General features: G+C 41.4%; 1 protein-coding gene across 1 annotated transcript in view; it reads right to left on the reverse strand.

Annotated features, from left to right (window-relative positions):
- Nucleotides 1–16,094, reverse strand: part of CFDP1 (craniofacial development protein 1) — a 123,882-nt gene that overhangs the window by 93,280 nt on the left and 14,508 nt on the right. Inside the window, exon 5 of the mRNA XM_059381507.1 lies at nt 6,595–6,714. Coding sequence (XP_059237490.1) covers nt 6,595–6,714 — 120 coding nt within the window. The remainder of the gene's footprint in view (nt 1–6,594; nt 6,715–16,094) is intronic.

Below are 16,094 nucleotides of genomic sequence, written 5' to 3' on the forward strand. Positions count from 1 at the left end.
TACCCAAGTGAAATAAAAACACACGTCCACATGAAAACCTGCACATGAATGTTCAGAGACACACTATTTTTAATAGCAAGGAAGTGGAAACAATTCTGTGTCTATCAATGAATGAATAGGTAAACAAAATGTGGCATAGTCATACGATGGAGTACTACTTGGCCATAAAAAGGTATGCAGTTCAGAAACATGAATAAATCTTGAAAACATTATGTATGCTAAATCAAAGAAGCCAGACAGAAAAGGGCAAATATTGTATGACCCCAATTCCAATTATAAAATGTCCAAACAGGCAAACTTAGACACGAAGTTTGGTGGCTGCCTGAGCGCATAGGAGATAGGTAGGGATGGAGAGAGACTGCATTTCTTTTTTGGGGTGATGGAAATTATTGTGGTTGCATAGCTTTACAAACACAAAACTATGCAAATATGCTAAAAACCAATGAACTGTGCATTTTAAATTGGTGAATAAATAAAAATAGCTTAATAAAGCTGTTCCTAAAAAGAAAAAAAAAGCACAACCAATTTTAAATCATTAAATTGACTAATACCATTTGTTCTCTTAAAGACTACATAATATCACAGGTCACCTGCTGAAATACCCACTTTCTTCCAATCATCTTAGTTATTATAATAATTACCAATATGGGGGCTCCTGGGGCTCAGTGGGTTAAGCTTGTGCCTTCGGCTCAGGTCATGATCCCAGGGTCCTGGGATTGAGCCACGCATAGGGCTCTCTGCTCAGCAGGGAGCCTGCTTTCACTCTCTCTCTCTCCTGCCTCTCTGCCTACTTGTGAACTCTGTCAAATAAAATCTTCTAAAAAAAAATTAGAAATGCTTCCACCTAATATTGTGGCTATGCCTAATTCCTGCTACTTTAAGTGACATGCACGATGCTCTCAATCAGAAGACTGCATGTTGAAAAATGCAAAATCTTAAAAGCTAGTAAGGTCTTATTAACTCCTGTCCAAGGAGGCTGGGAGGGAAGAGGTACCTGCTCAGGCAGGAAGAATGCTGCACTGATGAAAGGCTCCTGGGTGCCAACTGATCAAACACACTGAGCACAGACAAGGCACAGAAACAGACAGGGGCTACTGTCTTCACAGGTCTCTAGTCTGGGTCTTCTACCTTCAGCAGGACACTGCGCAGAATTCTGAATTTTCTTTTTTCTTTTTTTTAAAGATTTTATTTATTTATTTGACAGGCAGAGATTACAAGTAGGCTGAGAGGAAGGCAGAGAGAGAAGGAGGAAGCAGGCTCCCTGCTGAGCAGAGAGCCCGATGCGGGGCTCGATCCCAGGACCCTGGGATCATGACCTGAGCTGAAGGCAGAGGCTTTAACCCACTGAGCTACCCAGGCGCCCCAGAATTCTGAATTTTCTATATGGGAGGAAAACGTTGCTAACCTGACACCACACACGATGTTGTGTGGAGACTCAACGATAAGGTCTTTGTTTTTTTTCGCTCTCTTTTGTCAAAAGACCGAGACGACAAGAAAAAAACCACATGGAAAAATGATGTTTTTCATTCTTCAATGTTTTGCTGCTTCAGGTCATTCCCAATCTATAAGGTGGCAACTAAACAGTAAGCCCTTAGTGTAACAAGTCGATGCCTTTGGCTAGGATTATCAACTTTAACAAGTCTAAGAGCAGCCTCCTGCTGGAATAGGTGAGTAATGTGGGGTGAAGGCTGATTTAGCCGAATGCCCGCGAAAGCTGGGTTCCAACGGCCATCAGTGCTGGAGTGAGGACTGCGGCAGGGGGCTGCCAGGGCTGCGGGACGGGTGGAGGGCAAGAAATGGATCCCGTGGATGAATGGGTTAGAGCCACGGAACTGCAGGAATACAGACTCACCAAGCTGAGTATACTGTGCTTTCTACAGCCAAATGTGGAGCACGCTTCTTATCCTCTGTGATTCCTGCCTCTAATTAAAACTGGGTGTTTGGTTTACTTCATTCCCAAAGCATAAACCTTGGCTTTTTATAGCCCAAGCAGTGTGCTATTTTAAACATGTAGAGGAAATGCATTTTCAGTTACAAACATTTGCTCCTGTGAATCTGTTCTTATTTGCTAGCAAAGAATGTGGGACAGGATGTTTTACCCTCCTGCTCTGGTCTTCCTGTATTGCTTACATCTGTTTAGAGAGAAGAAAAATAAACAAATAAAGTGTTTCTGCTGGACAATTTCTATAAACTGAAGCAACTTCAAAAATGAAAATGAAAAACATCTGTGGAAAAGTATTATGATAATTTTATTTTAATAAATTGGATTATTTCTATAGATTTTTCCCTGAAAAGACCTCCCACACCAGGCATGTGCAGGTTGCAGCATATACTACTATCTGCACTGATAAATGTGCCCACTTGGACACCCCAGACCAGATGCATTCCTCTTGACCCTGTTTTCTTCCACACACAACTACAACTTGGAGAAACTTTCTGAGATGCATTTCAGAAAAATGATCATGCCAACTTTAAAGGTCACCTTCTGGATTTATCCAGAAATTTTCATGTACAACTCTGAGCACTTTTTTTACTCAGTTAGACATATCCTTGTACTCTGTTACATTTCACTACTGCACCTTTGAAGAAACAGGGGTACCTGGGGGGCTCAGCTGGTTAGGTGCCCAACTCTTGGTTTGAGCTCATTCAGATCATGACCTGAGGGTCATGAGATAGAGTTCCATGTTGGGCTCCACGCGAGGCTACAACCTGCTTAAGAGTCTCTCTTTCTCTCTCCCTTCACACCCCCCACCCCTGCACTCAAATAAATAAATAAATAAAATCTTTAGAAGAAATTGATCTCAATCAAGAAAGTGACTTAGTGAAATTTCACTTGACCCTTTTATAAGGGAGTTAGCAGTCCACTCATCTACTGAAAGGTATTTTACCGGTTGGTGCCTCTAAATTCCATCTGTCCTTCTGCTCCCCGTCCCAGATGGGGTCCTGTATGAAGAGTTGGAGAAAGACACTCTTCATCAAACTTTGGTCAGGCTCCTTTGAGCCGTCTTCTCAACTAGGCCTCAATCTTGGCCTCCATCCTTGCTGGGTGTGCATTTTAACAATTTAGCCCAATTTTAGCAAGAATCCTGCTAGCTCAGTTTTGAGAGAATGCTCCACTCTTCATATCTGATCAGCCTGGATATCTGATTAAGTTCCTCATTCCCCACCCTCAACGTGTAAGTACATACTCAGCCTGCCTTCAGTGAGGATCCCGTTAAGTCTGTTTAGCAAAAATCTCCCTACACCTGGGGTCTCTCAGTAATGTTCCATCCTCAGACACCTTCCTACTGCCCTCGTTCTGCTCCCTGGCCATAAACCCCCAGCTGTCTTTGCTGTACAGAGAGCTGAGCCCCATCCCTCTCCCTTATTGTGACAGTCCTGCCACTTACTGCAATAATCCCAATTATGTCCTCCTTACCATTTTAATAAGCGTCAGAATGGAGTGTCCTGGCAAGAGATGGAAGAGGAGGAGGAATGGGAGATCTGGGTAGTAATGCCCCTGGCTTCCCCCTGCAGAGTCCATTGCTCAAGTGAGGGGCTCAGTTCCTGTCAGGAGGCCCTCCCTGTCTTCAGTGCCAAAACTGTCCCCCTCTTGCCCCTTCAGGTCTAGGGAAAGTAATGCAGCCCCATCTTACTGGTCCCAAGTACACCACACTATCCTATCTCTGGTTTTTCATCACTTTGTGAGTTATTACATTCTCTTCAAAGTATCCCAATTTGAGGATGCCATCTGTTTCCTGCTGGGTCTCCCTAATACTGATATCATCTCAGCAATTTATCCTTCAGAATTATTGGCTCTTTCTAAGAAAGGAAGGCATGGATCCAGAAAACAGTGAGGCTTCACCGTGTGACTTAGTGACTGAGGCAAGCTGACCTTGTTAAGCTACCACTTCTCCCTCCTCTACTTATCATCATCATTATAGCAACAGAATGTTTTCTGAAACACACATGGTTTCCAAGCAGAATCTCTAAGCATCAAAAGGGGATTATCTAAAGAAATATCCAAGGAGGCAAAAAGTAAAAACTGTGCTAGTTGAAATGAACTATGCTTGAACCCTAAGGTACAAGCAACTTTGCCTTTATTTCTATGTGGTACTCAATCCAGAGTTAGCTTTTACAGTAAAACTTTTAATAGATGTCAGAGACCCTGTTTAATAATACCACATATATGTTTAATAATACCACATATAATATCACCAAGTAAAAAACTTGGGTTAAGTTTTTTCAAAAGATGATCTGTCAAATTCAGACTGTAGTAGATTATGAAATCAGTTCAGTGGCCCATGACATTTTTTTAAAAAAATCATACATAGTCCACACTATTATGTAAAATAGAAAATCAGAATTCATCATGTGGGGGCACCGGGGTGGCTCAGTGGGTTAAAGCCTCTGCCTTCGGCTCCGGTCATGATCCCACTGGGATCGAGCCCCACATCGGGCTGTCTGCTCAGCAGGGAGCCTGCTTCCTTCTCTCTCTCACGGCCTGCCTCTCAGCCTACTTGTAATTTCTATCTGTCAAATAAATAAATAAAATCTTTAAAAAAAAGAATTCATCATGTGTAGCAAAGGTAAATATTTCACCAGGTTTTCTTTCACTTTTTTACATCTATTGTTATGAGCGTACTAGGGCATCCTATAAAATGCAATCCTTACTGTGAGTCAATCAAGTCTGAAAGCTACTGGTCTGAAGAGAATCCCTTTCAAACAATTTAACAATTACAAGGCAAAAAACAGGCTGCTTCAGCCTACAGCCTCACATTTTTTTATCTCAACCCTCACTAAAGATAGTTTGTCACTCAGTATAAAAACTTTATGAAATAATACTTACAAAATAGTATAGTATGCTATTTTTTAAGAGATTTTACTTATTTATTTGACATAGAGAGAGAGGGCGTGCACAGGCAGGCAGAGCAGTAGACAGAGGCAGAGGGAGAAGCAGGGTCCCCGTGGAGCAGGAAGCCTGATGCAGGGCTGGATCCCAGGACCTTGGGACCATGACTTGAGCTGAAGGCAGACGCTTAACCAATGGAGCCATCCAGACACAACCCCCCCCTCCATTTTATTTCTTTTAAATGATGGTTGTAAACCACAGCCTGAAAACTGCTGGCCTAGAATCTAAGGAGGGCCAGTGTGAAGAGCCCTGTTCACTTCACTCCATTCCTCCCATGGCTGCTCTCTTTGGTGTTTACATCGTTTCCACCATGGAAGCAAGCTCTCAAATCTCTTTCTTTCTTACGTTTCTATGTAACCACTACGTGCTTCTGCCACCTACTCGCTCCAGTGAGAGCGAAAGCCTTGGGGTAAGGAGCAATGAAGAGCATATGGGAGGTGTGGACAGGGCCTGGCCATGGACTTGCATTCACCATCACGGCACACGCTGAGCCGCATCTTACCGCAAGCAACTGCCGCCCACAGCCTGAGGGCATGTGGTTGCAGTCCTGAGCCAGTGACAGATGGGAGCTGCAGAACTACCCCAGCATCCTTGCCCTTGCCGTGTTCTTCACCACCTCTGCAAGATACTAGAAGAACGAGGGAGCACCAGCCGCTACTGGCAGTAACCTGCCAGAATCCACATCCTACCCAGCTTCCCTCCCAGCCTGTCCACCTCCCTGCTGGGGCTTCCTGGAGGCGGCTCCCACACGAATGACCTGTACCCAAACCTCTGTCTCAGGGTCTGCTCTGGGTAAACACAACCTAGATGAGCACACAAGCTTACACAGCACTGTGTGGAGCCAGCGTTACAAAGATGAGAAAGGCCTGTGCTAGGAAAGCTCATAACCTGATAGAAAAACCTATGATTTTTTTTTTTAGTAAAACAACAACAACAACAAACCCAAGATTTTACTGTTCGTAGCAATGAGATAAATACATATGTTCAGGGAGGGAAGGAAGAAGTGACAAGCTATGTGACTGAGGGCCAGAGAAGCGCCTGGAGGTGACATGTTCCTCCCCAAACCCTCAAGAAGACAGCCCTCCCCACAGGAGTCAGCGGCTGGCGGGTGCCGCCAATGGGCCACAGTCCTCGCTCACGTCCCTGCAGGCTCGTGCCCTGGCTGATCGTATTTACTGTGATGCTTTACATCTTACGTACAGGTTATAAAGAAGGGAATTTTTATTTTCCCCAATGGAAAAAAGTTCTAGTCTTCAACTAAAAATAACTCAAGTAATATGGAAAATACGAAGAAAGAAAAACTATTACATTCCCAGCAGTGTGTCAATAGAATTACTTGCAAATCAGCTCTGACCTTCCAATGTTCCTTTGAGGTCCTTGGGGGATGGGACTGAGGGCTCAACCCCAATCTCCACTAGAAGTTCTAATAAACCGGTCACATTTTCATTCAAAAATTATTTTTAAATGTAAAATCTCCTACACATTCGGCTCTGTGGTCAATGCTGGAAATCAGAACTTTCTTCAGGCTGGAATCAAACGAGAAACCTAAGGCTCATTTTTCATTGCACCTTCCATTTTGGCAAACATTCCAGCAAAGGCAAACGAAAGCACATCCTGCCAGCTAAAGTTCCAGCAGGCGCTTGTACCAAGAACGGCTTCTGCTGCACGCCAGGCACCCCCGAGCCCGAGACCAGAACACTCACCCAGACCCGGCAGGGAGTGACGGCAGCGCTGCAGCGACAGGAGCCGGTGGCTTCTCCTTCTCGTTTTGCTTGAAGAAAGATTTGGCTTCTTTAGATGTAGCATCCACTTCCTTAGTCACCCTGTGCCAAGGAGGGAAACGTCAAGTTTTTAAGAAGAGTAAGATGAGAAACAAACTCTAAGGAAAGGGGTAAGTAACAACAAGGAAAACACCCAGTGGGCTTCCAGTGAGTTCTGGCTGCTGAGGTTTCTGATTCAAGTCCACTACCACAGTGCTAAATAAAGGCATCTTCCCTCACTGAAGAACAACAACGTATGTACTTGATCTCCCTCAAATTGCCTCCGTTTCTTCTGTCAGCTTGCCACACACACACACACCAGTGGTCACTGCTGAATCACGGCTCCTGTGGGCTGCGGATGGCAAGGCTGAGAAGGTTCTCCCACTGCCCCTCACATGCGGATTAGGACTCACAGTTAAAGGACTGGGGAGCAATGGGGAGGTGGAATCTCTGGGAGGAAAACACTAGCATTATTTTGAGAAGAAGAGTAACAATATAAACAACTGGAAATATTCTGCAGAATGCTCCTGTTTCACAGCTAAAATAACCCAAAGATGGAAGAAAATGCCTTCGAGCTGGCTAACCAACACTCATGTGGGAGTGGAAAAAAATACAGGATGGAGAATCCTGTCCAAGTTCAAATCTGGAAAAATGGTCTTCAGTAAAACTGAGTCCTGGGACGCCTGGGTGGCTCAGATGATTAAGTGTCTGCCTTCCGCTCAGGTCATGATCCCAGGTCGTGGGATCAAGTCCTGCATCAGGCTCCCTGATTGGTGGAGAGTCTGCTTCTCCCTTTCCCTCTGCTTCTCGCCCTACCTGATCTGTCAAATAAATAAATAAAATCTTTAAAAAAAAAAAAAAAAAGGTTAAAAAAAAAACCCAACAACAAAACTGAGTCCTAAAGGTTCAGACAATGCCTGAGATTTCAACTAAAGAGAGAACAAGTGTTTAATGCCTGCTTAGTCTTGCCAAGTCAACAAAAACATCTGAAGAATTTTGTTTAAGTTCCAGTCTATCTGCAGGAGGGTCCAAGATTAAGGTCACTGTACTGTGAGCGGTCAGCCAAGGTCCTCCGGAATAAACTGGTCAAGAACAACTGCAGGTGAATCGGATAAACTCCATCTTCGCAGGATGTAAGTCTCTGTCTCTTCTCTCCTTCCAACCAGGCTTCTGGGGAGCAGAAGCAATTTTTCTTCACACCTACACTATGTCACCTATCAAGTGGCACAGAATAAGAGTCTGAGAGTTCTGTATTGAGAACCTTCACTAGGAAACACTGGCAAGTTTATCTTGAGCGATGACTTAAAACACCACCACCTTTTGTTACTCCCATATCCATGGTCTTACAATGGTCAGTATTATTCAGAGGATCAAATGGAAATTGCTGAACCTCTAAAATCTGGTCTCACTCTTTCCCGGGCTTAATTTGTGTGTCTTTCTACTCTCCCCAATGACCTTCTCAGTAATGAGAGCCAAGAGTAAAAAATAAGAGGGAGAATATACACCACAGATTAGACCATCACTCCGCAAATACATACTCCTTCCCTTGAACCACAAAGAAACTTGTCTAACTTACTGATGTTGAGCTTAGGTACATGTTTCAATGGTCAATGAGATGGGAGCTGATCTGACAGGAAAAGCAGCTTTAATGCTGGCGCTGTTTCACCTGCCCCTTCAGTTCCTCCCCTTTGCCTCTTAAGAATACGCCTCAAATACCAGCAGGTCCAAGACGGCCGAAGGACACACACTGAAGATCTGAATCCAGCAAGCAGCCTGGAGCAAAACGCAGACTGGCTGAACCCCAGACACCCGGAAACACACAGACAGCAAACAAATGCTTACTGCTGTATCCCAGAGGTTTGGAATGGCTTGTCGCATAGCATTTCTGTAGCAATGGCAGACACATTTACCTTCCATGAACAAAAAATCAGAAATCTAAGGGGCTAAGTTACTAAGATCAGTAGGAGTGGCACTGCATAACTTCGGAGACCCGCTGATAAAAAGTGACACAGCTCTCACCACCTGCTCCCTCCAGAGTGCAACTCTGACACACGAAGCCTGGCTACTCCGGATCCACCATGCTACACAGAACACCTGGGAAGGCCACAGAGAAAGAGATGCCCGAGGAGCCTGTTCCAGTCCAGGCCCGAGAGGTGGGAGCAAGAAAGCCTTCAAGGTGGCTCCACACCCAGCTACTAACTCCAGCTGCATAAGAGACCCCAAGCAAGAGCTGCTGGAGCCCAGCTACCCTCCACAACTATGGAAAATGACAAGAACACAATTGTTTAAAGCCACTACATTCTGGAGCAATTCCCTTCACAGATGACCAGAATAAATCCACATCCAAACATAAAGCTTAAGGCAGAGTCCTAGTCTACTGGACTAGAAAGAGGTACTTTAAATCTCCTCGCCCTAGGTGGAGTCTGGGGCAGACCTGAGATGGCTCATGAAAAATAAGTGGACGCCTGCACTTAGAAATGACAGTTTGAACACAGACTTTATTCTCTACTCCTTACTAAAACCCTACAAAATAGTGGTAAATAAATTTACAAAGGCAAAACCACATAAGGATATGGAGAAGAGATATAACAGAGAAAATATGCCAATCGAGTTCTCTGAAGGTAAAAAGTAAACAGACAAGTAGAAATTGGCTTTGGTTTTTGTTTTCTCTAATCTAAGTCTGTAGCCATATGGAATGGCCAATAACAAGCCAATCTATACCACAGTATTCTACAAAGGCTCAGTAAATTGAGATACCAGGAACCTTTGAAGGGAGAGGAAATGAGCAGGGCTAAAAATCAGTTGAAAGTTAATCTTGGGAGCAACTAAGTCCAGATCACCTTCTCCAACCTCATACCATAGGCTACTGTCCCCCACCCAACCCAGCAAACTCATTACTCCTTGGAGAAAATAAAAACCTCGGAAATTCGAAACTCACAGGGCAGGGCTGAAGTCTCATTCTGAAAACAAGGTAATTAAATGAAAATCTATTTATTCACTCTTCCTTTTTGCACAACAACCTCAAAAGCTATGTGTTCCAGATGGCTGAGTTAGTTACGAGATGGAGTGCTACCCAACCTGTGTAGGACTTTGCATCAGTAAGAAATAAATAGGCAGAGCTGACCCTCGAACAATGTGGGGTTTAGGGGCACCAACTCCCCGCACAGTTGAAAATCTGCGTTTAAGTTTAGACTTCCCCAAAACTTAACTACTAGTAGCCTACTGCTGATAGAAAACCTTACTGGTAACATAAACAAATAATTTAACACATATTTTGCATATGTATTTTACACTGTATTCTTACAATAAAGGTAAAGAAAAAATACTGAGAAAATCATAGAAGAGAAAATGGATTTATAGTACAGCAAAGAAATCCGTATACAAGTGGACCCATGTAGTTCAAACCCATGTTGTTCAAGGGTCAACAGTATTGTGTTATGCTACTGAGTTTCTGGGTTTGTTGCCACAGCGTGGCCTAGCATAACTTTACTATTGTATCTATTTATTAGGAATTTCAGAAGAAGAGAAAATACAGAAGAGGTTGTCAACAAAAAAAATTTCCTAGAAGGATAACTTCTCACAAAAAGAGCCACAGAATACGTGACGTGGCAAGTTTTAAGATTCATTGTAGTATCACTGTAAAATGTTAGACTATTCATGATAAGAGAAGATAAAGATCAAGTGGGTCAAGGTATAAGGAAAGTAAAAGAAGCCTTTATGCATCTTCTGTTTGGTTTATCTATTTTACCGCAGGACTGACAACGCTCCTGCAGCAGCCAAGCAGAGCAATTCGGTGAACATTTTCTAAAAAGCACCCGAGAGGGCGCCTGGGTGGCTCAGTGGGCTAAGCTGCGGCTCAGGTCATGATCCCAGGGTCCTGGGATCGAGCTCCGCATCGGGTTCTCTGCTCAGCAGGGAGCCTGCTTCCTCCTCTCTCTCTCTCTCTCTCTCTCTGTCTGCCTCTCTGCCTACTTGTGATCTCTGTAAAATAAATAAATGAAATCTTTAAAAAAAAAAAAAAAGCACCCGAGATCCAGGCATTGCATTGTGTGTCGATTTTAGAAATAAAAATATATGCACAGTCTCTGCCCTTCAGGGGCTCGGGGTCCATGAGGACAGCAAACCATGAAATAAGTTATGACAACACAATATATAGTAATTACCACAAAGAAGGCATGAAATGAGTACAGCCTATGGGAGTATCCCTGTTAACTTCTCAATGCCAAAGTCCTATCCACAGTCACAAAGAAATGACATCTATAAAATGCTGTTTCTCTCAGGGACCTTGGGAATCAATATAAAGTAACACAAGCAGACTTTTAGTCTTCATTAATATATGACTGGAAGAATTCCATTTTGAACAAGCAATAAGAAGAGATTCAGCTCTCAAAATATCTTCAAGGAGGAGAACAGTTCAGTAACAGACCACTTCTAATAGATAAGAGGGAACCCTGATAGGAAAGACCCACTATTAGCAATAGTTACTTCAAGTGTTATCAGCAGAAATGTCATTTTAACTTCATTTCACTTACTTAGAACTTCCTGAAAACTCTTTATTTAGGCAGAAACTTTCCATGACTGGCCTCTTCCGAAAGGCGATTCACTCAGGAAAGTCTGAGCCAACTGGCTCAGCTGGTTATCAGAAGGGTAAAAAATACTATTTTTCCTCATTCCCAAAGGTTAACAAGCTACACGTTTTTCAGAAGGAAAAAAAAAATAAAACCAAAAAGATAAAAATTCAAAGCTTAACAATTAAAACATAATTAGAAAAAACTAAAAGACTAATTTTGTGCCAACACTACCTTATGCTTGTACTTACAAATTCAGATGGGGATTACAAGAGTAGGCTTATGAAAACATGTGTTGGTGCACCTGGGTGGCTCAGTGGGTTAAGCCTCGGCCTTTGGCTCAGGTCATGATCTTAGGGTCCTGAGATCAAGCCCTCCTCCATCAGGCTCTCTGCTCAGCAGGGAGCCTGCTTCCCCCCCTCTCTCTGCCTACTTGTGATCTCTCTCTATCAAATAGATAAATAAATCTTTTAAAAAAAGAAAAAAGAAAAATCCTGCCAGCATGCCAATTAACAGGGTTTTATTTTCTTTTTCTTTCTTTCTTTTTTTTTTTTTTTAAAGATTTTTATTTATTTAATTGAGAGAGAGAGAGATCACAAGTAGGCAGAGAGGCAGACAGAGAGAGAGGGGGAAGAAGGCTCTCTGCTGAGCAAGAGAGCCTGATGTGGACCCCAGGACCCCAGGATCATGACCTGAGCCGAAAGCAGAGACTTAACCCACTGATCCACCCAGGCGCCTCTACAGGGTTTTATTTTCTTTAGGAGGAAGAATTTATAGAGAACATTTGTTTATTGTGTTATTTATCTCAGTAATGTATGTTTTCTAAAGTAATAAGCTCGTATTTCTTTTGAATATAAAATATATATGTGTGAGAATGTGTATATTTGTAGGGGGAAAAAAGGTGCTTCCCTGAGCGTAGTTCTTTGGGTTGCTTTTTTTTTATAGACATGGTGCTGCCCAATTCTGACAAATGACAGAAATAGCAGGCTCCTAAACACCCATCCAGTACTTAAAATTACCATCCACTTGTTTTATAAAATGAAATATGAAATTTGTGCCATTAATATAAATATTAATACAGCCACAAAATTTATTTATCAGGAAATTTAATGATTTCTTCTAACAGATATTCACTAGCTTTTCTCACTCTCTCTGTTGGGCTGATGTTAAAATTGTAATAAATCTTTCTTGGGTATCCTATATGACATATGGGAAGTAATACAAGCCAAGAAAGATTTCTAAAAACTTTAAATATGTATTTCTAATGGCATATCACACACTTCCTGCATTATTTTGTAGGATTTCCAAACTATTAAAGGCTTCCTGTCAGTGTTCTGCTACCCCCTACTGGACAACTAAATAGTTTCAGTGTGATTTCTGGCAGCAAAATAACATTACTAATTCACATCACCAGGAATTACCTAATGGATCCCCAAAATGATCAATTATCAGAGAAATGGTGTCTTTGCGATGGAGAATTCTGAAAGGTATTGCCTAAGTGGTCTAACTTATCACCACCAATATTGAGTGTTACTGATGTCATGTACTGGGGAAGACCAAACATCAACAACGTATTTGTCTAGGTGACTAATCTTAAGTTAGTCATGTGGAAACTACGCAAAATTCTAAACTGAGGACCATCCTACAAAACAAATGGGCTCCTAAAAACATACAGCTAACCCCTGAAAAAGCAGCAGTTAGGGGCACTGCCATCTGTCCACCCCACAGTTGAAAATCTATGTGTAACTTTAACTCTCCCAAAACTTAACTAGTAATAGCCTACTGTTACCGATAACATAAACTGTCAAATAACACATTTTGTTTATGTACTACAAGCTATATTCTTATAATACAGTAAGCTATATGAAAGAAAATGTGATTAAGAATATTGTAAGAAAAATACATTTATGGTACTGCATTGTATCGAAAAAATATCTACATTTAAGTGCACTTGTGCAGTTCAAACCGGTGTTGTTCAAGGGTTAACTGTGTATGTCAGTGTCATGAAATACTTAAAATGAAAGGCTTTAGAAAGGAACTTAACAAGAAAAGACTAAAAAGACTAAATGCGAGAGTGTAATTTTACACTGGATGTTGGACTGAACAAGTAAAACAAGTTATATAAAGAATAGTACTGAAATAACTTAAAAATTTTGAATAGAATCACAACTAGAACTACTTAAAATATGGGCTACAAAACTAGTTGTTACTGGTCCAAAACAAGATGGGTACAGAAAATTTAAGTTAGTATTTGCAAATTTGTTTAGCAATTTGACAATGTCACGACAGTCAAGACATGAAGGTGGACTCACTGTGTTAACCAGAACATAGACCAATTCGGGTACTGTCAAACTGGCCAGCTGGTCACATGTGACATAGCGTATTAGTCATGTGCAGTGAGACATACTGCATATGATAGTTTAGGGTTATTTTATCAAAACCCAAAAATGTGATAAAATGCAATGATTTTTTTAAAATGTAACCATTATTTTTATAGATTATTTTTACAATCACTTTAGTTGTTAACCAAGTGTGACTTTTTAAATTCATATTAACCGTTAACCAAGTATGACTTTTTAACTTTACAGTTTAAACTAAGTTAAAGAAAGTAAAATTGGTATTATTTTCTTATTCCTAATGTACTGATAGCAAAAAGAGCCTCACTGTATATTTCTATAAAGAAAACACATCTTCTGGGCGCCTGGGTGGCTCAGTGGGTTAAGCCGCTGCCTTCGGCTCAGGTCATGATCTCAGGGTCCTGGGATCGAGTCCCGCATCGGGCTCTCGGCTCAGCGGGAGCCCGCTTCCCTCTCTCTCTCTGCCTGCCTCTCCGTCTACTTGTGATTTCTCTCTGTCAAATAAATAAAATCTAAAAAAAAAAAAAAAAAAGAAAACACATCTTCTGAATGCAACAGCAGTGGCAAACCATGTGATGATACTGAGAAGTAATTCCAAAGAAACAAAGGCCAACTGAACTCAAACTGCTTTTACTTCATGAGCCCTCACAGAGTTTGCTTGTTGACCATTCAGTGCTAAAATCATAGTGAGTCAGTGAGTTCTTTGCAAATGTTTTTGCTAATGGAGCAAGGAATTCATCGAAACTTCAGTGGCATTTACATACAAAACACAAAGAAATTCTAAATCAAAAGACTTCTTTGAAGGAAGGAGTACTGATCTAAAAAGCCAACAGAAAGAGATGTAAGATTCCAAAAATTAATGTTAGTGTATTGTAGTCTTCTGAGAAAGAAGCATTTTTGGTTGCTAACTAAAAAGAATAAGCCACTGCCAAGATATTAGTAAAAGACTCTATCAATGATGTCTGCTTGGAAAGCTTGGAGAATATGTAACAAAGAAGGTGATTCAAGTGCAGTATTCCAGGGATGCCCCAGCTTGAAGTCCTCAGAATCTGGCTTACGACAGTAAGAGCAATAATCAGATTAGCAGAATGTTTTCTCAATGTGATTAAAGAATGCCAGGTTATTATTAACATAAAAATTAACATATGTGTGATTTAAACATGACAGTGATATGAAGGATTCTTTTATTGATTTCTGGCTGACAGACATAATTGACACCGATCTCTAAAACAAAACTAGAATTACATTGTCAACAAATGTAATCTGAAGTTTAAGTGTATGCAAGAGTATGTTCTAACAGCACAGGTGCAAGACAGAAAAACAGATTAGATTAAGGAGCCAGCGCTAGAACATAGAATTAAGACACTGCTTACCGAGGAAAAATCTTGCTGCCAAAACAAACAACCCCACTGTTCCTAGTACAGTAATAAAAACTGTAAATTATGTAAGACTAATGCATTACATTTTTCAATGACTGTCTCTATTGTGTGACAAGCTGAAAGCTGATCATAAACGTACACACGTTACTTTGCATGCTGAGGTACCACGGTTATGTAAGGGGAAAATGCTAAGAATGGTGAGCTTTCAAATAAACTTAGTGTCTTTATTTTTTTTACTTTTTTTTTTTTTTTAAGATTTTATTTATTTATTTGCCAGAGAGAGAAATCACAAGCAGGCGGGGCAGGGGGGGTGGTGAGCAGACTCCCCACTGAGCAGAGAGCCCGATGCGGGGCTCCAACCCAGGACCCTGAGATCACGACCTGAGCCGAAGGCAGAGGCTTAACCCACTGAGCCATCCAGGCACCCCAACTTAGTGTCTTTAAAAAAAAAAAAAAAAACAGTTGGGTTTCCAATTTTAAAGGTCTTAATTAAACAGTAAAACTTGGTTTATTTGTCTGATCTTGGTATTTTTAATAATCTTAAGAGTACTTTCATGCAATAAAATATTTTAACATGTTCTTCAGTAGTAAATAAATTACCAGGGTAAAAATGAAAGCTAGAAGGCTGGAGAAACAGAGCTTCTACAGATAAACATGTTTCACTGAGAGGCACCTAGGTGGCTCAGTGGGTTAAGCCTCTGCCTTTGGCTCAGGTCATGATCAGGGTCCTGGGATGGAACCCTGCATCCGGCTATCTGCTTAGCAGGGAGCCTGCTCCACCCTCTCTCTCTCTGCCTGCCTCTCTGCCTACTTGTGATCTCTCTATCTCTCTGTCAAATAAATAAATAAAATCTTAAAAAAAAAAATGTTTCAGTGAATGTTTTGAATTCCACTTCCTATCACAAGACTATCTACACACAGGGGAATGCTTGCATACAGAATTCCTTATTTCCACTGAACTCTAACTTAATTACAACTTGACAGAATAAACTGATGAAACTGGCTACTGATGAAGTATTGAAGATGAACTTTGAAAATACAGTATCACTGACTTCATTTTATATAAAAGTAAAAATAAAAATCCTGAACTTACTGAAACAGCTTAAAAATCTTTATTTCCGTCTCCATGAAAATATCTC

The sequence above is a fragment of the Mustela nigripes genome, chromosome 17, assembly GCF_022355385.1.
Source record: "Mustela nigripes isolate SB6536 chromosome 17, MUSNIG.SB6536, whole genome shotgun sequence".
NCBI lineage: Eukaryota > Metazoa > Chordata > Mammalia > Carnivora > Mustelidae > Mustela > Mustela nigripes.